Here is a 20,580-nt window from a genome sequence, read left to right on the forward strand (position 1 = left end):
CATCTCCTTGTGTTTTAAAAGGGAACAGAGCTGCATCAAAACCTCTACTTGTTGCTTCTTGATGGGGACTAATTAGCCTGTAGCTAATGTTAGCTACCAAACAGCAACAGGAAGTAACGGACTAGCTAAATTCCAATGTCTTGCACTTTGAGTTCTCCAGGTACTGCTGTTTATTCTTTAATTAATCTCCTGACGTTAATGGGGAAGAACTATTTTGAAAGCCAGTCGACCAGTTAGACCAACATGTTTGTAATATGAGCCTTAAGTGGATTTGCACGAAAGCTTTAGTGTGGTTAGTAAGTCAGCTAATATGTTAGCAAAGACTTCTACTTGCTACTGTATGTTCGTGCTGCTGGTAATATAAAATTACTCCTCGGTTAACAGAACCAGAAAAATTGAGTGCGTAATTGCTTTTACGTTTACTACAGCTAAGATAAATATGGCGTACCAGTAGTAACTAAATATATCACTACAACAAGGTAATGTTAGCTTGAGCGAATTAGATGACAGCAGCTGTCATCCAAGGTGTGACTAGGAGAAGAAGGGTAGGGTTAGCAACGACCTAAGTACACGGTTAGTTCTCTGACAAGTCATGTCTTTTTACCTTATTTTGGTCATTGTCCTGAGCAACCAATGTTAGTTTTATTTACTTTAGATAATATCACTGTGTTTGATCATATTTAGGTTATTGTTTCCTTCACAAGATATATTTACATGCAATAATTTTCAACCAGAGATCAGGTTGAGGCATTCATTGAGACAGAAGAAAAGAGAACAAATTACCCCATCTTTTACAACGCAATTTAAGATTTTATTTATCACCTATAGGGCATTAAATGGATTAGTCTATGGGCAACCTAGTATTTACTACATTGAAATATCTGCCATCTCTAAATGACAACATTATCTAATTATAAAGAAAGGGACCCACTCTATCACAACTAGTTTGCTTTATAGTTTCTTATAATGATGACTTGTATTTCCTCAGGCATGAACTGTACCTTAGAGAGGGTCCTGGCAGATGCCAAATCATTAGTGGAAAGGCTTCGTAACCATGACAACGCTGCTGAGATGTTAATCGAACAGACAACATCGCTCAACAAGCGAGTGGAGGCCATGAAACAGGTATGGTGTCACATGATGTTGGTGCCAATTAAATATGAAGGTTCTTTTTTTATAGATGCTTCAATACAAAATGACTAAAAGCTGTTTAATAGGAGTTGGTTTGGTCATCTCTTGTTGGCAGTACCAGGAGGAGATTGACTCATTGAACCAGGTTGCACGACATCGTCCCCGTTCTAGTTTGGTCCTGGGAATCCAACAGGAGAATCGTCAGATCAGAGAGCTCCAGCAGGAGAACAAAGGTAGACGGTTAATTTGCAATTGTTTTTAATGTTAATCTCATTGTTGGATGGCTGCTTTGTGGTCCATTTTTTGAACAATACATGACAGAGGAAATAGGTATTTGTTTAATCCATCATGCAGTTTTTGGAGCAGACTCTTGTTGGTCACAACCATACCTGGTAGTGAATTATGGTAAAATAAGAGAGGTGTGGTTGCTAATCACAGGAAGGCAGCATGAAGCTGACACATGTTTTGGTAAGGGCTTTCTGCAGTGTTGTCTCCTACACAAACCAAGCCTGTGTTCACTCGTCCTGCAGAGCTACGGACGTCGTTGGAGGAACACCAGTCTGCATTAGAGCTCATCATGACCAAATACAGGGAGCAGGTATTCAGGCTCCTCATGGCCAGCAAGAAGGACGACCCAACCATCGTGACCCAGCTGAAGGAGCAGCACACCACGGTCAGTGAGGCCCACTTGTTCCTTTTAAGTACCTGGTAATTTTGGGATTATCAGATATTACACTTGACTCTTCTTTTCCCCAACTTTTTCCTTTGATTGTAAACTGAAAAAAACTCGTCAGCTGCTTTACTAAAGAGTAATTTAAAGGCATAAAATCACCTATAGGATGTCGTACTATTTTAAGTATTTTTAATATTGTCTTTACATACTTTCCAAACTTCCACTGCCTTTTATTTTTATATTTGTCCTTCACCTTTTGTAGGAAATGCAAGCACACATAGACAAGATCAATGAGATGGCTTCTGTGATGAGGAAGGCGATAGAGGTGGACGAGGGGCGGACGTGTGAAGACGAGGAGAGGATTAAACAGCTAGAGGTAAAAGAAAATGTCCTACCCTGTTCCACGTGTACAATTCCAAATACACAAGACTGTAGCTGTCCCAATAAAATTCTGGTGGAGGGTACAGATTCTTGTCTGTTTACAGAAGTGACAAATCATAACGTGAGAGGAAAATCCTAAGCAGCTTCTTTTGTCTTTGATAGACATCTGTTGGTTCTAGTTAGCTAACATGACACATAGAATTCCAGTGAGATTTAGCAGCTATAGTAGCAGTAATAACGCTAACCAAGAGTGCATGAAGTAGTCACAGAAGCTCCCTCATTCTGGATATGTATTAGTAACATCAGCATGTATACAAATCCTGCTGTTTACCATCAAAATAACTACACTGACACTGGATATATGCCAGATATGTTACATGAGTGTAAATTCTTATATAAACTTGCAATATCACTCTTATGAAACTACTTCCATTCAGGATTTAATTATTTATCAGCCACACAGGATTGTGATTTTTGTTTTTTGTTTTTTTTTTCCATGAAAAATTGCGAGCCTAACAACGTGATGCTTTTTTCATCCAGCGCTATCAGTCGAACATCTCTGGCTGTCACCAAATCACACACTAAAACTCTAAACGCACGTCAAACTGATTACCGAAGCATTGATTATAGAGCCTGATAAAGCTTTGCACTATTCATTAATTTGCCATGAACACGCAGTAACAGTGTGATCTTTCTTCCTCACCAGTTTCTGTGCAAAACTATCCACCACCTTATTAAAATCCAGGATCACTTATTGCTAATTCTGCACTCTGAGCTGAGAGGGAGGTTTCCCTCTTGGTATATTGAACATTTCCCATATATTACTTTTGCGATTTGTGCAGTTTAAACAAAAAAGAACTTCTCTTGTTGACCTCCTCATAAGCTCTCATTTTTTCTGGGTTGTTTTCTACCCCATGCATGTGTGCGCATCCTTACGATTTATAGGAGTTTACAATTGCAGAGAAATGCAGTCTTGCAAAAGATTAAACGCTGTCACAAATGAATTCCCGCACATTGTAGAAATGCAGTCTACAGCTTCAGGCTGTGGGTTACTAAGCAACAGACAGTAGGTACTAATAGAATACCTGCATCTGTTATCTGTACCCAAATGTTTAACTTGCTGTTATTAAAACTACTGTTGAAACTTGAGTTTCAGAACTGATAAAACTGATAAACGCAGACCGTGACTGAGATGCTCATGTAAAAAAACTCCATAAATATTTTACCAAAGTGAAGTCACTTTGGAACCACAATTTCAAATATGTGCAAGGCTGATGGTATATGTGGTGACGTGATTGATTTGGAGCCACCAACATGCAAATATTCCTGATGCAGCATTAAATGCTGCCTGGTAGTAACACATTAGTAGTTAATAGTAGACTTTTTGGTAGTGATATTTTATCTGAATGGATGGCTGTACATTTCTGTATTTTAGCTGGAGAACAGTGGACTCCGAGAGCTGCTGGGGATCAGTCGCGAGGCTTTCCTGATTCTGAAGAGAGAAGACACATCAGAGAGCACGTCACTGTCGCCGTTGCTGACCAGCGCTGACATCAGCTTACGAAAGAGTTAGAGAGCCCATGGAGACTGCCCTATCCCCCCTCCCCCTACCGTTGCCACTACTGTGTACAGTGTGTACAGTCTTTTGCCACATACCACTTCACCTGTCACCCTACATATTCTTCCAACGATCCTCTCCCTTCTCCTGGAGCAATTCCAGCACAATGCTCCAGAGCTGCATCCCCGTCTGGTGATTCAGACACATGCAATGTGCACACATCTTTCTCATTTGTTTGTTGGTAATTCTGTTATGTAATTCTGTGATTTTGCCAGCATGCATGAGTCTGTGGTGCCTGCAAGGTTTTAATGTGTGAATGAGTAAAAGAAGGGCTTGAGTTAAAATAAATCTGTAAACATGAAATTGTCTCCGCTGAGTTGATATGGACTCAATTTTACTTTCAAATGTCTGCCACAGCACAGATTCCCATGTTTCTAGTTCTGTTTAGGTGGCCTGTGCGGGTACGCAACTTCGCTATTTCACTATTCATGTTATTGTAAACATATTGTCATCAGCAGCCTAAAAGGAGGAATAGAAACATTGTCAGAACACACAGGATATGCTTTAACATCCAACTACCCCTTCTGCTGCAGAGCTGCAACAAGCCAGAAGAGTAGTGTTCATCCCACATGATGGTGTTCAGTTTCAGTAGCAGAGGAACACTTGTGTGAATGTAACAAACCAAGAACAGAAGCCTTATTGCTGCTTTAAAATAAGTTTGTGCTCATAAAACATGTTTGTTAATATGAATTACTGTGACATTGTGATTGGTTATGGTCTGAGATTAGATGTTAGTAAAGAGCGCCCACTCTGCCACTATTTCCAAGATCCACAAGCATCATTTTAAAGCCTATGTCGAGTTTACATTGGAGTTTGCCAAAGATGACATGCCATTATAAATTATAAGCCACCAGTTATGAATGGACATCAAAACAAAGCTCTAAACGAAGTCAGACGCTGCTAGAAAATCTCATTTGTTTGATCGTATTTAGTTCTTACTGGCTAGTGATTCAACTCGCCAACAAGAACGATCTCAGAAAGGAGAGGGCGGGGGAGCTATCGCGGGACCCGAGGGCGCGATTCTCGCGGAAGCATCGTTCTGCCGTTGAAGCGGCAGTGGCAGAAGGCTGTCCTACGTCTCAGTTCGGTAAAGCATGTCGCTTTTGCGTTTGCATCCCAACACAGGAGACCGCGAGGTTACCAGTGACTTTCCTGACCAGCTGATAGAAGCGTTTTGTTGTCAAATAAACGAAGCAGAGGAAAATGTCTCGTTGGATTTGGTGCCTACTGCTGCTGCTTCCCCTGGTGTGTGAAGTTCAGGCGCAAGTGGAAAGTGAGTTACTAGAGATAGTAATTTGTGCATTCACTTTTCAATTTTAGCAACGTTATTTAGCTTTCTCAATCCTTAAAACCGATAAGTATTGGGTTATATATTAGCTAACTTTGTAGAACAGGTAGGTTAAAGGTCGCTTGTGATTCCTTGATACTGCATACTGTATGTTAATCACTCGTGTGTCCTTTCACTCGGCTGAACTTAGCTGTATCTAACGTAAGCTAGCAGTGCAATGTTTTATTTTCTCACACAGACCCTGGGTCATAACAGAGCAGTTCTAACTACAAATGTTTATAATATACCTGTAATATTCATATAGGGGTCTTAATGGAATAGCATAATTTTGATTTCATATTTAGTCCTACTAACATGTATTATAGTATAACAACAGTAGCATCACATGAGCTGTTGACAGTTTATGTCATAAATCAGCATCTAAGAGTAAGAAATTGTGATGTATCTGGTAATGGTTCAATTGAAAAATCAAAGTTCAGCTAACACTGTCCACATGTGAGACATCTGAATCAAAACAAATGGTGGGTGTTTGTATGAAAATTGGGCAGTGAAACCAAGTTGAGTGAGAGTATTTACTCTGAGCTAAATAAACACTAGACAGCTGAATACCAGTAATAGCAAGCTGAGATGACATAAGCAGACTTGATGCTCTACCATCTCTGCTATTATTTACCTACATGTGGAAGTCACAGATTACTCACAGAGTAACCAATGATTTATGTTCAATTGTTTTTATTCAGTGTTTCCGCTCCTACTTTTCGTTTTGTCTGGGTGGAAAAGTCTCTGAAATAGCATTTAGCCCCAGATGGAACACTAAACTCTCCACTGGAACTAAAGGAATTCTTTTAATGTTAGCAGCTCTTAAAGCCACCAAACACAGCCATTCAAGAGGGAAACTCAAACAAGCATAACTAACTTTAAATTAGGCAGAAAAAAAATACTGAACACTTAAAAGTAAAATGTGCAAAGTAATAAGATCTGAATATATTTTTCAGTGTGTTTTTCCATAGTCCACATCATACCGTAGGTGGACACCGAGTGGTGGATAACTCCTATTTAATAAAAAGCCAATATGAGTACAGTTTTTAAAGTTTTTTTTTTACCATAAAATATATTCCGGTATGTATATCCTGGATTATGGTTTCTACCTCACACAAGCCCTCTCTGGCTCACATTTTTCCTCTTGTTCTCATGTCACAAGGCAGCAGGTCCCTCCTGAGCTGGAGTCTGACCTGTAAACAGTCAATATGGATAAGGCAGCGCGTGTAACCTGCAACACATCTACAGAGCTTTAGTTTTCATACATTCTTCCTGTCTATATGGGGGACAAACATTTGTCTCACATATCAGCAAACATACAAATACAACAAGACCATACATATGATCCAAGAAGTATAGCACTTACTTTTATATTACTGAATAATATGTAGGTTTGTGTATAAGTCTTTGGACAACAAGTGATGTGTGAATCTTATAGAAAGTTGGTTGGTTACAGGCAGTGGTAAATGTAAAAATGGGTTCTAGCTATTTTGAAAAGGTCCTAGGTCATGCTGTACAAGTGCTGTGTACGGTGCAAATAAAGACAACCAACATTTAAAGCAGCTATAAGCAAACTCTTTCTTAAACTTTGAGGCCCACTGAAATCAATCAGACTGTAAGAGAGATACACAGTGAGTTGAAGAATAACATGCAGATAGGCTGAGGACTAAATAATTGCTGAAATGATAGTGAGGGAAAGTATCTTCCAGATTTCTGTTAAAGTCATTGTGAAACATTTGCATAGGTGAACTCTATTGATCTCTCTATTGATCTTTTAGAATGACGCCGTCAGTTTCATAGTTCTTGCAGAACCACTTTCCCTAGATTTGATTTATTTGTTGGTCAAACTACATCAGATCTCATTGGTGGATCGTTGCTGCTGCAGCGTAATAATTTGAAGTGGTCATGGTATGACACACCAAATCAAGTGTGTCACATTCCACTCAGTCAGCTAATGGTTACTTAAGAGTTAATACAGCCATAGTTGATTCATTATTCCAGTTTTATTAAAATAGAGAAGAAAACCCCAGCATTGACGCAAGCAGATAATCAGAGGAAGATACGCTTTACGGGCCAGTCCAAAGGTTTTCAGATAAAAGTCGAAGATGTGTGTTTGAAAGCACGTAGCACTGACAAATAAGTTGATTATTTTACTGAATGTTACAATTGTATTATACTTATTATATATAATTGTGTATATATATATATTTTTATGTGTTTTGACTCTTAAATGAACAGCTGACATGTTGCTTAAAGGCCCGTAGCTTTATAGGCCAGAAATTGACCATGTTACAGTATATATAAATATATATATATATATATATATGGTGATAGCATGCTTCAGTATTTTAATACAGTACGTCATTCTTTTACACAGTGTATTTCTACATTCAGCCTTTTCTGTAAGATCCCTCTTTGATGTGCTGCTGACCTGGTTTCAGGTTGCCGACTTTGGCTTAGCACCAACTGTCTGCTGTATGTTGCATGTTGTGTTCGTCACAGTCAGTCGCCGTTCTTCTGCACTGATATTGACTGAAACAGGAAAACAAACTTAATGTCTTTAACTTAATAGTTTGTACATCCATAGGCAGAGTAATGGTGTGACAGTGCTCTTGTAAACTTGAAAGATCATGAGAGAGAAATATTAACAAATATTATATATTAAATATTAAATAAATTAAAATAATTAAATATTACATATTTCCATGTGATTTTCTCATGCAAGATTATTTAGTCATGTGTTTTCATGCATCAGTTTGGGCTTTAATTACATAATCAGTTCCTCTCACTGTCATCAACTTCGAATATAATGGAAGCTAAACTATTTTGTGTGCCATTTATACGTTTAGTGAAGTTTTCTGTAAAGGGATTCCTCTGTTCAATGGCAGTAGTGTATATTTGATCATGTAAAGTTACCGTATTTGTTTGTAATGTGACATTTAAGTCAGAAAACAAACTAATTGATGATCTGAAGATTTTGCAGCATTGACTAGTTGTTGTTACCTCACCTTAAAGAGCTCAGGTGCAGCGTTTTAGTCTCCCATCATGGCCTAAACGCCGTTACAAATGCTTTTCCATTATTGGAAAATGGCAACAGGAAGATATGCATAGCAACAATCAAAATAATTTAAAGTTATTGATTGTCGGCTCAAAAATGTATGAACTTGCTTGCGATATTTGTGATCAAAGAATAACACTATACAGAGCATATACAGTATCTTATACCACCTGAGCCTATACAGCTCAGGGTTTATGGTGACACTGTAGCAGAGCAGTTTATAGGCAGCACACTACAATCAACCTACAACAATACAATAGACTGACTCTTGCCTCTCTGTCACAGACCGGGTGATTTTCCTGCCAGGAACGTTCCAGAACGTGAGCGTCTCCCAGAATGAGACGGTGCAGGCCGTGGTGTCCAGGATCCCCTCAGAGGTCGCTTTCGTCACTCTGCAGTTCCACACGCAGCACCGCAACGCCACGCTCTCATACACCCGGGTGAGAAAGTGCTGAGCTGTCTGCAGTTTCACAGCGTTAAACTGCCAATAATGGGCTGGACGTGGTGATCCTGATGTGGGTGTGATATGAATATTCCATCCGCACTTTTCAGCTTTGACTACTGCAGTAGCATCTGTGACAGACAACTGACAGATCTCGCCCCCATTATCTGGACAGGACACATAGACAGACAGTTGTAGACAGAAGCCAGTCTACTTAAAACCGTATGTTACCATATGATATGATAAATGAAAATATTGGATAAAGTCATGAAATACAATATTGATAACAGAGAAACACAAGTTACTTAAGAATATTTAGAAATTTTAAAATATTTTTAATATTATATTGACATAAAAGATTACATAGAGGAGCTCGCTTGGCTCTGTCTGATGGTAACAAAGTCCGCCTACCAGCACCTCGAACGCTCACTAACTATCACGCTATACCTCTTTTTTCTTTTTCTTTTTTGCTGGGGGTTATTCTTTTCTTGGTCGTGACCAGTGACTCTCTGAAGTCTTCTTATCACATGAGGTTGCTAGGCAACCAATAGAGACAACAGGAAGTGAAGAAATGGTTCAGCATGTAACCCTCTGTAAAACCACAATGCCATTCTTACACTCTGGTTTTTGTACGAGTCAAAATATAACAGAGATATAATGTGTTAATTAGTGAGCTGTAGATGTGCCGGTCGGTGGATATTTTTACCTTCGGACAGAGCCAGGCTAGCTGTTTCAAATTTAACGTCCAGGCTTGTTATTCTTATTCAAACATCATTCGATTAGATAGGCCACTTAATGAAATGAGATACTATGGTGTACTGGACACAGTTCCCTATTTTAAGATGAAGCTCCGCCTGCTTCTCCTCAGATTTCTGAGTTGCTGTAGGTAAATATCTGTTTGTCTGGAGGCTGATGGATTGTAGTGGTAAACTTAAAGTTTCCAGATAAAGTTCTGTTAAAATGTGATGACATTCATGGTATCCATTGGTCTTTCTGTGAGCACGTACCGCCGTGAAACTCAAAGCCAAGGTGCTCATGTCATGAAGCTAAAATCAGTGAAGGGATAACCCCTTTTCAGGCTGACACAAATTCACGTCATGCTAATTAATGTAGGCACTTAACACACAAGCTTTTCTTCATGTGTTCTTCATGGTACAGAGATTGCACTGAGCATGACATTACTCTAAAAGTCTTCCGAAGATGTATAGCGTGGAGGCAGTAAAGTCAGTAAAGTTAGCAGGAGAAAGATGAAAGATGTGATGGTAAGAGTTTAAGTGAAACAGTAAAAATGCAAACCAAACTGTGAAATTAAAGTTATGCTTCATACTGTTTGACCAGGCAGTTAGTTCTGCCTCTGATTAATGAATGAGGCTTTGTAAGCGAGGTCGTCTGACCCACTGAGAGACGTGGCAGTCAGCTGATGTACAGTCCACTGGTCATGAGCGGCAGACAGGGCGGCCCCGAGGGAAAACCTTCTGGCGTCGGTCCCAGAAGGCTCGGGGGACAGCTCGGTTTGGGTCCGCGCTGCACAGACGGGCAGATAGCCTAATTTAGTTTAGCTTTATTTTCGCTGGTGATGGAAACAGCAGAAAGCATGAGAAAGGAAAACAAATCCACGTGAGAAAATGTCTCCTCGAAAAAGGAGAGCCTGTTTACGTAAATGAATGTCAAAACTTGGCACGGAGCAGGCCGCTTGCACCAAAACGACCACATCGACAAAGGAAATTCACAGAGAAAAAGAGGAGGAAGTGTGTTTTCAAGCAGAAACAGACCGTTAATAAAGAGTGAACTACACTACACACTTTAGTTTCCGTTACATTGGTATCTCTCTTTCACTAATTTCCCTTTTCCTTTTATTTTTATCACTCTCACTACGGTAAACCACAAGATCCTTATTTATGCTTGTTGTTTATTTTATCATTCAGAGTAGTTATTGCTGCCCATGCTGACTGTCCATTTCTTCTTCCAGATAACAAACCACATGTATAAAACGCATCAGTTTCTCTACACCAGAGGATTTTTTATTAAGAGAAATCTACCAGATAAACTTCAGCTTTCATAAACTGAACATATACTGTATTCAAGGTTGACCCAATGTTGTGCGTGTTTCCTGTTGGGAGTAGTGGTCAAATTAAGCTATAACACACTTGTTATTATAATGGTCTGAAGTCGCTCTCCGTCTGTGGCGTATCAGATAAATTCAGTGAAAACCACATCGAGTGGAGGATCTCTACCCACTCCAGCACTGTCTGAACAAGACGAGTGTCATACAATGGAGTTATTGTATAGGGAGTTGGACTGAGAGTCATGCTATGTGGGCACAGTGCTTCGATTTAATTCAGCATTTGCTCACTAACAAATATGTCGCAAAAGAAATGGCATGTTCCCTGAAAATGATATCTTGCCCTCCGCTGTCTGTCACAATAGCACAATTCTGGCTAAGTAGTTTCTTAACAATTCAATTCAAGTGTGACAGTTGTTCCATGGTACACACCGTTTAGCCACAATGTCCTGGGTTTGAATCCGACTCACATCTTAGCCACGAAAAACCTCTCTGTCTCTCCTCTTTCCTGTTTGTGAGAAGCCATGACAAAAGTAGACCTAAAGCATCATGCAACGATACCATGCAAAGCAAGAAAACCCATTGAACAGTGTGTGTAACCACAACTTTTACACACAAGTTTTAATGTCAACAAAGGTAGCACCGAGGAAAAACTCACTTGGTCTTCATTAGGGTCTGTTGACCTAGTGGTGATACACGTTGTTCAGATTGTTTCCGTTCAGGATGTGGTGGACCGTGCCACACACTTCAGTGTTTGACTCATTCTGCTGTCGAAAACACACAAACACATTTGGTGGAATTACTGAACATGAATTACGTTTGACTTTGAATTTAACACAATAAATTGCACATTTTTCATACAATTTTTAAAAATTTGTTTTGGAAGTTAATTTATTGCCAAATTACAGTTATTTAACGGATCAAAATAAGGTTATTCTATATTTTTCTTATCGTCATGTGTTGGTCCAGTTTCATTTTTTTAAAAAGGCTAAATAATTAAGTAAAACAGCTGGCCGCTGTAGTTTTTGGCAAACATTACTCAAGCAGGAGTAAATAGTGCATTTGTTAGGGTCTATTTTCAGCTGTGGATTAATATGCATAAACTGCAGTACTCATGTTTTTTCATAATAAAGGAACATGTCACCCAGTGCGACAGTGTGGCTCACTGATTGTTTTTAATAGTTTTTGGACAACTATGGCACAGAGGAATAAGACATAAACACGAAACATAGGAAACTTTCATTGTTAGTTTTGGTCTTTATATGATATTTGTTGACAGTAATAAAAATATTGAATATCACCAGACTTATCCCTTAAAGTAGAGATACACAGACACACATTTTGTTGATCTTTTGGTCACCACAGTCTCATGAGCCTCATCATAAGCTCATCCATTTCAAAATGTCACTGCCTTAAGAGTGTCGACTGCAGTGAATCATTATCCTCAGCAAGGGATGTGTGCTGTAGGTTAATAACACAGTAATCCATGAAACAAAGAACCAAGTGTGTGGCGATGTTTTCAGAGGAGAAAATATTTTTATTTGTTATTGCTGGCAGAGGATTGTCTCATCCTCAGTCTGTGTGTACAGTACAACCAGACTTATCTGTGTTTTCATATGTTTTCTCGGTTTTCCATCAGCCCATTTGTCAGTCATGTTATGTTCCACTGTGGAGTCATCTACATTTGAGAACATATTTGGAGGTAGTTTTGTTCTTCAAACTCTTTAAGAACATGTGCCAGTGTCTAGAATCCACAAAGCTCCACATGAACAAAACCTGTAGTGAGGTGACACTGTTTCAAATCATCAGATTGTTATTAAAATTAGCGGCTAACCTTGTCTTCTCTAGTCAAGTGGTTTGTAGGCCGGTCGGTCCACCATTTTTGTCCAGAGTGAAATATTTCAACAACTTCAATATGGATTGCCATGAAATTTTGGACAGATATTCATGGTCCCCAGTAGAAGAAGCCTACTGACTTTGACAATCCCCTGACTCTTCCTCTAGCGCATGTTGCCATGCTCACGTTAGCATTTAGCTCAAAGCAACGCTGTGCCTAAATTCAGGCTCACAGAGCTGCTAGCATGGCTGTAGACTCTTCATCTTGTTTTCTTACTGTTTAATGTGATTTAGATTTTTTTTTTTCTTTTGCATATTGTTTGTGAATCTGCTGACAAGATGATATTTGTGTGTGGTTCAGATGCCAGGCCTGGGTCTCTCTCTGACAGCAGTGGACTCGGGGCTCCTGTCGGCTCTCGAGCCGGGCCAAGTGTCCCTCACCTTGTTCCTGTCATCTCCTGATGCTGACACTGTGGCCGGCACCGGGGTCATCCTCCCATACTCCAGCACTGGTACTTCTTCTTAAGCACTCTTCTGGGCGATTGTGTCAGGCCATTAAAAAAAACACGTTCACTCAATCTGAGTCTTGCTTGAGAAGTCAGAAACAAGGAAGTTGCAGCTATTCATCATGAAAACTGTTTCTGCAAAACCAAAGCACAGCAAATTTCGCCACAGGTTATAAAAACTCTCAGTTCATCGTGATTTTGACTTGAGGAAGCTCATGCAGGCCATGACTGAGTACTGGCATTGATTGTGCGTGGTTGCTCATATGCCTTCCTAGTGTGTTAAAACACCCTTTACACCAAGTCATCCTGACTAAGCCTCAAGGGAGTTTTTTTTCCTCTTCTGTTGGCCATGCCTGATACAGCATCTACTAATGAATTTGTTCTCTTTTAGATCCGGTCCCTGGAGCTTGTAACATGGAGTTCAACCTGGACGTTGACCCAAACGTCTACATCCACTACAGCCTGTATGAGACCACGATCCGTTTTGCACCAGCAAACTTAGGCTATGAGAGGTAACACACTAGGCGGACAGGTGTCGTCTGCTCAACTTCCTGTTCAGCCTGTTCAGTTGTAGGCAGCAGAGACTCGTCTGCCAGGACCTGTCGCAAAACAGCCTTTGAAATGATCTCGTGCTCTCTCCATCACACACACACACACACGCACGCATAGCCTCCCCTCCACCTCCTTCACTGTGGCTAATAGTACTCGCTTCATTTTCTCAAGAATGTCTGTTACGTGTCAGAGCCATGTTGGGGCAGATAAACAGAGGACTCGTTCACTTGTTAAACCATTTCCTGTTGTGTCATTACCTGCCAGTGTATAGCAGCACAGACTCCACTGTTTTTAAAACTCTAGTCAGGTTTAGTTGATCTGAATGGTTAATGCTTTTGAGGAAGAAAAGGTTTCTGCATATGTGCTTGTAGTTTTCCGGTCTTTATCCCAGTTGCTGTTGTGGTTTGGCTACGGGGAACATCTCGAGGGATTGTGCCATTGTAGCCCACTGCCCATGAATAGCAGTTGGACGTTTTGGATGTTCCAAACAGGTCATTACCAACATTGGTTTGGACAAATACTAGCGGCTTTGTTAACTGTCTTTGGTTGGCAGTCAGTTCACTTCAGTTAAAACTCAACTTGTTTGACTTGTCTGACTGGTGTACTTTATCATTATATCAGGCGAGGAGTCCCAGGATGACTAAATTGCATAAATATGGAGGTAAGATGCCAAGAATAGCTTCAGAGATCAGTGTGTACCATAGAAAGGTGTGTACCAGTGAAGCCACTGAGGTCCCGCTGCGGAGTTTAAACTTCATAAAGAGAAACTAAATTGGTTTTCCAAAGATTTAATATCTATTTTTATTGTTTTCTGGGATGTTCCTGGAGAAATCACGCCCCCACCCACAATTAATTTAAATAGTTTTCAGATGTACACAGCTCCTCTACTTCAAGTTTAACTTCTGCCCTACTGTATGTGTACTGAAACACCTCCTTCATTTAAGACTGCTGTCACAGCTAAATCTCTGGTTGTCAGCATTCACACCCTCCAATCCACAACTGCAGTTCACCAGGAAACCACAGAATCATAAAGAATGACATTACATAAGTACCAAATCATGTCAAGTTTCACTTTTAGTGTCTTCACACCCGTTCTCTCACACTCACCCACTCTCTCTCACTCACTCTCTGCTTTTCTCTTCAGTTTGTCGGTTAAATGACATTTCCATGCAAGTTTCCATGCATAATAGAGACACTTGTTTACCGAAGCCAGGACTGTTGATATCTCACTGAGTTTTAAAAACATTTTCTGTTCACACAGTTAAAGTGCACGTGAGCAAGGCACCGAGCCTTTCACTCACTGTAAATCAGACCTGTCCTGACTGTCCTTGCTCTCTATCAGGGGAGAAACTCCTCCGGCCTGCGACGAATCCACGGAAACCGACACGCGCTGGCGGCTGCAGTATGACATCTACCAGTACTTCCTGCCTGAGAACGACCTATCAGAGCGCAGCCTGTTCAGCGGCATTCAGGCCGTGGCCGACATCCAGGGCATGATGGAGAGCGGCAAACGGGTGGGTGCACCAAGAACACGATCATCTACCTGTTTGGCTGCTAAATATAAAGCTTTAATAAGAAGAACAACATGTTTAACATTAGTAATGACAAATAACAGAGAAGTACAAACATGTGCAGTGACACGTTGATTCACGGCCCCCCCTCCTGCTAACTCTTCATCGCCCGCCTCCCCGCAGATCATGACGCTGTTATCGTCGGATAAGAGCATGGCGGTGTTCAACTCCATCCCCGGTCAGGGCGTGATCTACTCAGTCATCGTCAGAGACCCGCTGTTGAACACCTCGGCCTCCTACGTCCCCGTCCACACATACGCCTGCAGCTTTGCTTCCACTCTGGACGGCTGTCAAACGCTCGGTGAGCTGCTGTGTGCTTCAGATGCCCAACGTGTTGCTCTCCAGACCGGCTACTGCTTCATTATCCATCGCTTGCAATCTAGCATTTGTTGGATTTATTCCTTTTTTGCTTCCATCATGCGGGAAAATATTTGCTGTATTTTAATACTGCTCTGTGAAAGCCTTGAAATTTGGGCAATTTATTGATACCGCAATTTTTGCGATACAACAAACTGCAAAAGCTTATTTTGAGTATTTATGAGTCATGGGATCCTCAATCTAAATAAAAGCATGCACAAATCTGAAATCAGTCTTCCTGAAAAAAAACAGATGTTAAGACTTGACAGATTAGGTAGAAACAAACTGATCTGAATTTATCTACCAAGTAGTCAAGTTAAGAAAAGCAACAACAATTAAAAAGGCTAGTTGAGTTAAGGTGGGTTGTAGGCAGTGTGGGCTCATTGCAGAGGCAGGGAATGCATGAATGAGAGAAGGTTTGACCTTTAGCTGCTTTGCTTTGAACACAGTTAAATTATTAATATTCATCTTTTGTTGTTGTTGTTGTTGTACTTTTCAGGAAAGATATCTACAAAGGTTTTCTTCACCATCGCTGGCCTGGCAGGCCTGTTTGTCTGCTTCTTTGGGCATCGATTCTTCAAATGTGGTGAGTAGTTTGACATTGCTTAATGTGACTTTATTATTGTGTTGTCATAATAGATATTTTAATAATATTAATATTCCATTGCATGGCATGGCATGGCATTAATATTTCAGAAGACACACATTAGTGAGTTTAGTCCACACAGTTCTCATAATACTATACCAGAGTGGTATTAAAATCTTGGTGTTTTTAGCTGTGCTTTGTTTGTGGCGTAGTTGCTTTTTCTTCTTCTGCATAGTTTCCATCATGTTAACAAAACATGGCGGCAGCAGTGGAGTCTTTAAAGGGAGGTTTTGAAATCTTTTGTAACCGAGGATCCAATGATTTTAGCCAGTGCATTATCCTGTGTGTCCATGAATCAAGCACTTTATTCTTAAGTCAGAGGAAACAAGTTTCTCACAGGAGTCTTTAGCCTTTTCCCGTCACAGTTCACTTTAGGGTCCACAGAATAGATTAGTGGGGTCAGAGGTCATGTCTTAAAAATGACTCAAATGGAAAGAGGCTCTGGTGTGGTGCCAACAAGTATCTATCTTCATATCTATCTTCATTTGCAAGTAGAATTCATATCAGAAACTCAACTTATTGGGTGCGGCGGAGGCCTGCCTGTCATGTGGTTTCCCTCGCGTGTGATGCAGAAATGTATCTGTTCCAAACTGAACACATGACTGTGGTCTGCCACTGCTGCCAGTGGTTCTGATGGATCTGAAAATGACAGAGTGAGAGGATGTGATGGTGTGTTTTCCTCTGAAGAAAAGTCTGTAATTCTGGAGCATGTGGTTTCATCCACCTCCAGCAGCTGCGTTTTCAGGAGCATTAGTGATGTTTAGAGTGTCGAGCGATCAGGCCGAGACACGTCTGAGCCGGTTCTATGAATGAATTACTGTAATAACCGTTTCCTCTTTGTCATGCAGAGTTGTTTTGCATGGGATTTAGCTTTGCAGCGTTTTTCTTCTTTGTGCTGATCACAAGGACCACAGGACTGGACTATGACAGTGAGTCCCCCCCCACTTTGATCATTTGCAAAGCTTTCCGTCTGTTCAATATGGTTAAAGCCACTCTGTGTAGAATTAAAAAATGTCTGACTTTGGTGCCCCCCTGTTGTGTCCGTCGCTCTGCAGTCTGTCTGGCCGTGTCGGCGGTGATCGGCGTGGTGGGCGGGGTCTTCCTGGTGATGAGCTGGTGGCGTTTCGGTTCGGTCGTGGCCTGCATCGTCGTGGTTGGACTGATGCTGGGTTTCCTCATCGCCTCCACTGTTCTCTTCACTCCTCTCGGTAGGAAAAAATCACCATGACCCCAGTGAACCTTTTTTTTTTTTTTTGGTATGATTTCAGTGGTTCTTACCGTAGAAAACAGCCAGTCATGGGTAAGCAGCTGCAAACATGCTTAAATACTGGTAAATATAATATGTATTCAGTATGTTGCATATGTCTGTCTGTTGTGGTCTTTCTTCAGGTGACCTCGATGTGTTCCGGCATTCAGACGTGGTTTTCTGGGTGACGTTCTGCTGCATCATGGTCATTGTTCCGCTCTTCTTCGTGCGTTGGCCCAGAGAGGTAACAGATTTAATGTCACTGTGTAGCATTTAAGCGCTTTACTTTGGCGTCATCTAGTGGTAGTGTCAAGAATGACACTGTGATGGGCCGCACACTGAATCGTTTGAAATATGGTATAATCACATAAAGATTCAACACATAATAACTTTAACTGAGTTAGGACAAAAAAAAGGACACGAGTCATTTAGAATAAAATTTAGAAAGTACCACATGAAACTTGAAACACTTTTCACAACATGATTGGCTGAAGCTACAGCCAGGGGACAGTTAGCTTAGCTTAGCATAAAGACAGGAAACAGGGGAGAAACAGCTAGCTTGGCTCTGTCCGAAGGTTAAAAAAAGCACCTCTAAAGCTCACTGATTAACGCGTTGTCTTCTTTGTTTAATCTGTACACAAACATGAACAGACGTGAAAAAAAAAGTTGTGGTTTTATGGGTAGTTGCCTGCTGTGACTATTTCTTGTCTATTTCTGTTTCACTGGTTGCCTGGCAACCTCACAGGGCTACAAGACTCCAGGTACACATATATACATATACATATATATGTGTATGTATATATATATATATATATATATATATATATATATATATATATATACATATTTATAGCATGCAACTCCACATAAAAGCACAAATTGTTGTTTTTACATTTCGGAGCTAATTGTTTCCCGGGTCAGCCTATTCACTGAGAGCCAGGATCTCTTCTGCAGGCACGCCCTGATCACAGCATGGGACATGAGCGCGGTATTGATCTTCTCATTTTACTCTCAGCAAGAAAGCAAATAAGCGCATTTCTCAAAATGAACTATTCCTTTAACAAGATACAATACACTTAATTATTTGTATGTTTTGTAGTAGTGTTCCCTTACATGTCCTCAATGTTCATTTGAATATTTTCATTAGTGATTCTTTGTGAGAAATATAATTGCAGACATTTCAAGATATTGTCGGAATATTGTCTTATTTTGAAATATTTGAGTATTCCAGTGTTTTGTTGGGTTTCAGCAATGATCCTTTACACCAAACTAAATACATAATTTTAAATTCAGAGTGGAAGAATTAAAGAACAATGTGTTTCTCTTTGACTGTGATGTTTTTTTGTGTTTCTTTGACATCAGGGAAACATCACCACGTGCGGCGTCGTCGGTGCGTACGCTGTGATTCTGGCCGTCAACGCCTACATCTACACCAGCCTTTCCTACATCACGCTGAACATCCTCAAACGCTTCCTCAACAACAACTTCAGTGCGGCGTTCACTGACGTGCCCTTCCAAACCGTTGGTGAGTTCGCAGCTGAAATCACAGTCTCGGCGATGCTGTCAAACTCAAATGCTTGGTCTCACCTGAACACAATCTTGTCTTTTTGTCTCTTCGCCCCCTCATTTAGACTACGTCATGATCACGGTGTGGGTGGTGCTCGGCGTCGGCGGTATCGTGCTGCAGCTCTACCGCGAGCGCTCCCGGCCGTTCTTCCCGCCCAGCCCGTACCTCATGTGGCTACAGGAACGCGAGCGCCGCAAGACCAACGTCCTCGACCCGAGCCACCACTTCCCCCCGCTGCCCAACCGCCTGCTGGCCAGAGTGCGGCAGCTCACCAAGCGGATGGAGCCGGCCGGAGAACACACACCTCTGCTCCTGTAAACACCCCCGCCGTCTCTGCCTGAAGGCGGATTATTACGCGTACAGTCGGGGTCGGAGATCCCTTCGATGCATTTTTGACCTGTGGAGGCTCAGACTGCCACGTTACGAGGAAGCCAGAGAGATACTGGTGGTCGGGAGGAATATTATTCCTCATAACTGGTGCTTGACCCCAGATCAGCTGACTGGAAGACAGTCTCAGTAGAAATGCAGTGACACCAAGAGGGATTATACCACTGACAGTCTTCAAGTGGATTTTCATTTTTAAAATCGCCACTTTTATTTAACACGTAAATGACATTTTAACAATCACTGAAACAGGTCAAGAAGAACTAAAGAACTGTCTTCGAATGTCTTTTTTAATAACTAAAATGTAGCTGTCGATGCTTCATGGTGTCTGTTGCTTCTGCTCATTTTACTGTTTGCACTAAAGTAACAATCTACTAACAAATTACAAAGCGAGGCATTTTATCGATCTACTTTTTGTCGCCCGGCTGGTACAGTATCTGAAAAACTGCGTCCACTCAGAACGTCGTGTTTTTGTAGTTTGGTTTTAATAAAGATGCTGTGTAAATTAAAGTTGATTCAAGACTTGAAATACAGTAGATCGAAGATGTCAAAGATAAAGCCATGTGACGATTTTATTTTTTAGACTAAACTCTAAATGTGCCGTTTCTCCTTGAAGGTTTTATCTTCAACAGTCATGACGAGCTCACGCAGGTCAGTAAACTAAGGGTTACGAACAAGCATGAACAAAAACTGACAAAGAAAATAAACACAAAATTGCACAGTTTTTACATTTTTAGCCTTTACTCAAAATAGGAAAAAACACAGTATTTTTCTCCTCTGCATTCACTCTGTCAGAGCAGAAGTTTTAACCTCTTGCTAACTTGTGTGTTCTTGATTGGACTAAACTTGGTAGTCCGGTCAGTCTTTTTGTAATTTGCACACTGAATTTTATTGTATTTTTCTGGCTGTTACGGTGCTGATTGATTATCTGTTAATCTGTGAATCTGTTTAAACTCGTGCTGTGACTTTTCTCACAGTTTCACACTCAGCTTTCAGACTACAATGCACTGAGACAACCAATGAAACCTTCGACTTGGTCTTTAAGCCTGTAAATGTCTGTCACTATTTTATTTAGCCACTGAGCTGAACTTTCTGGTCTTGTGACTTTTTAAATAAAATCCAAAACTATATGCAGACACGTCTATGAAATGAGGTCAATTGTAATTTGTAATATAATATGTTTTGATATTTAATAAATGCCTACAGGTAAAAACGTCCTTCTG

General features: G+C 40.7%; 2 protein-coding genes across 4 annotated transcripts; both read left to right on the forward strand.

Moving 5' to 3' along the window:
• Positions 1-20: 20 nt before the first annotated feature.
• fgfr1op2 (FGFR1 oncogene partner 2) lies at positions 21-4,106 on the forward strand. Of its 2 annotated transcripts, XM_044186009.1 has the most exons (6): positions 21-160; positions 989-1,125; positions 1,247-1,364; positions 1,662-1,804; positions 2,067-2,180; positions 3,621-4,106. In XM_044186009.1, exons 1-6 carry the CDS (start codon positions 136-138, stop codon positions 3,756-3,758), a joined length of 675 nt encoding a protein of 224 aa, XP_044041944.1. In that variant the 5' UTR covers positions 21-135; the 3' UTR covers positions 3,759-4,106. The 2 variants fall into 2 exon arrangements, with proteins under 2 accessions (XP_044041944.1, XP_044041943.1); XM_044186008.1 differs by lacking the exons at positions 21-160; positions 3,621-4,106 and adding an exon at positions 2,253-2,339 and having other exon boundaries at positions 2,067-2,216.
• A 680-nt stretch (positions 4,107-4,786) lies between these two features.
• tm7sf3 (transmembrane 7 superfamily member 3) lies at positions 4,787-20,574 on the forward strand. Of its 2 annotated transcripts, XM_044186006.1 has the most exons (12): positions 4,787-5,076; positions 8,474-8,628; positions 12,890-13,040; positions 13,426-13,546; positions 14,929-15,100; positions 15,281-15,458; positions 16,014-16,100; positions 17,009-17,089; positions 17,216-17,368; positions 17,550-17,650; positions 18,769-18,931; positions 19,038-20,574. In XM_044186006.1, the coding sequence occupies exons 1-12, from the start codon at positions 5,007-5,009 to the stop codon at positions 19,289-19,291; spliced, it is 1,686 nt and encodes a 561-aa protein (XP_044041941.1). In that variant the 5' UTR covers positions 4,787-5,006; the 3' UTR covers positions 19,292-20,574. The 2 variants fall into 2 exon arrangements, with proteins under 2 accessions (XP_044041941.1, XP_044041942.1); XM_044186007.1 differs by lacking the exon at positions 8,474-8,628.
• The last annotated feature ends 6 nt before the right edge of the window (positions 20,575-20,580 follow it).

This window comes from Siniperca chuatsi, linkage group LG23 (assembly GCF_020085105.1).
Source record: "Siniperca chuatsi isolate FFG_IHB_CAS linkage group LG23, ASM2008510v1, whole genome shotgun sequence".
Classification (NCBI taxonomy): domain Eukaryota; kingdom Metazoa; phylum Chordata; class Actinopteri; order Centrarchiformes; family Sinipercidae; genus Siniperca; species Siniperca chuatsi.

Coding starts and splice junctions, on each gene's coding strand:
- fgfr1op2 (XM_044186009.1), top strand. CDS start 136: ATGTCTTGCACTTTGAGTTCTCCAG. Junction 1,365..1,661: donor GCTCCAGCAGGAGAACAAAG/GTAGACGGTTAA, acceptor CTCGTCCTGCAG/AGCTACGGACGTCGTTGGAG. Junction 1,805..2,066: donor TGAAGGAGCAGCACACCACG/GTCAGTGAGGCC, acceptor CACCTTTTGTAG/GAAATGCAAGCACACATAGA.
- tm7sf3 (XM_044186006.1), top strand. CDS start 5,007: ATGTCTCGTTGGATTTGGTGCCTACTGCTGCTGCTTCCCCTGGTGTGT. Junction 15,459..16,013: donor GGACGGCTGTCAAACGCTCG/GTGAGCTGCTGT, acceptor TGTACTTTTCAG/GAAAGATATCTACAAAGGTT. Junction 17,090..17,215: donor CACAGGACTGGACTATGACA/GTGAGTCCCCCC, acceptor GTCGCTCTGCAG/TCTGTCTGGCCGTGTCGGCG.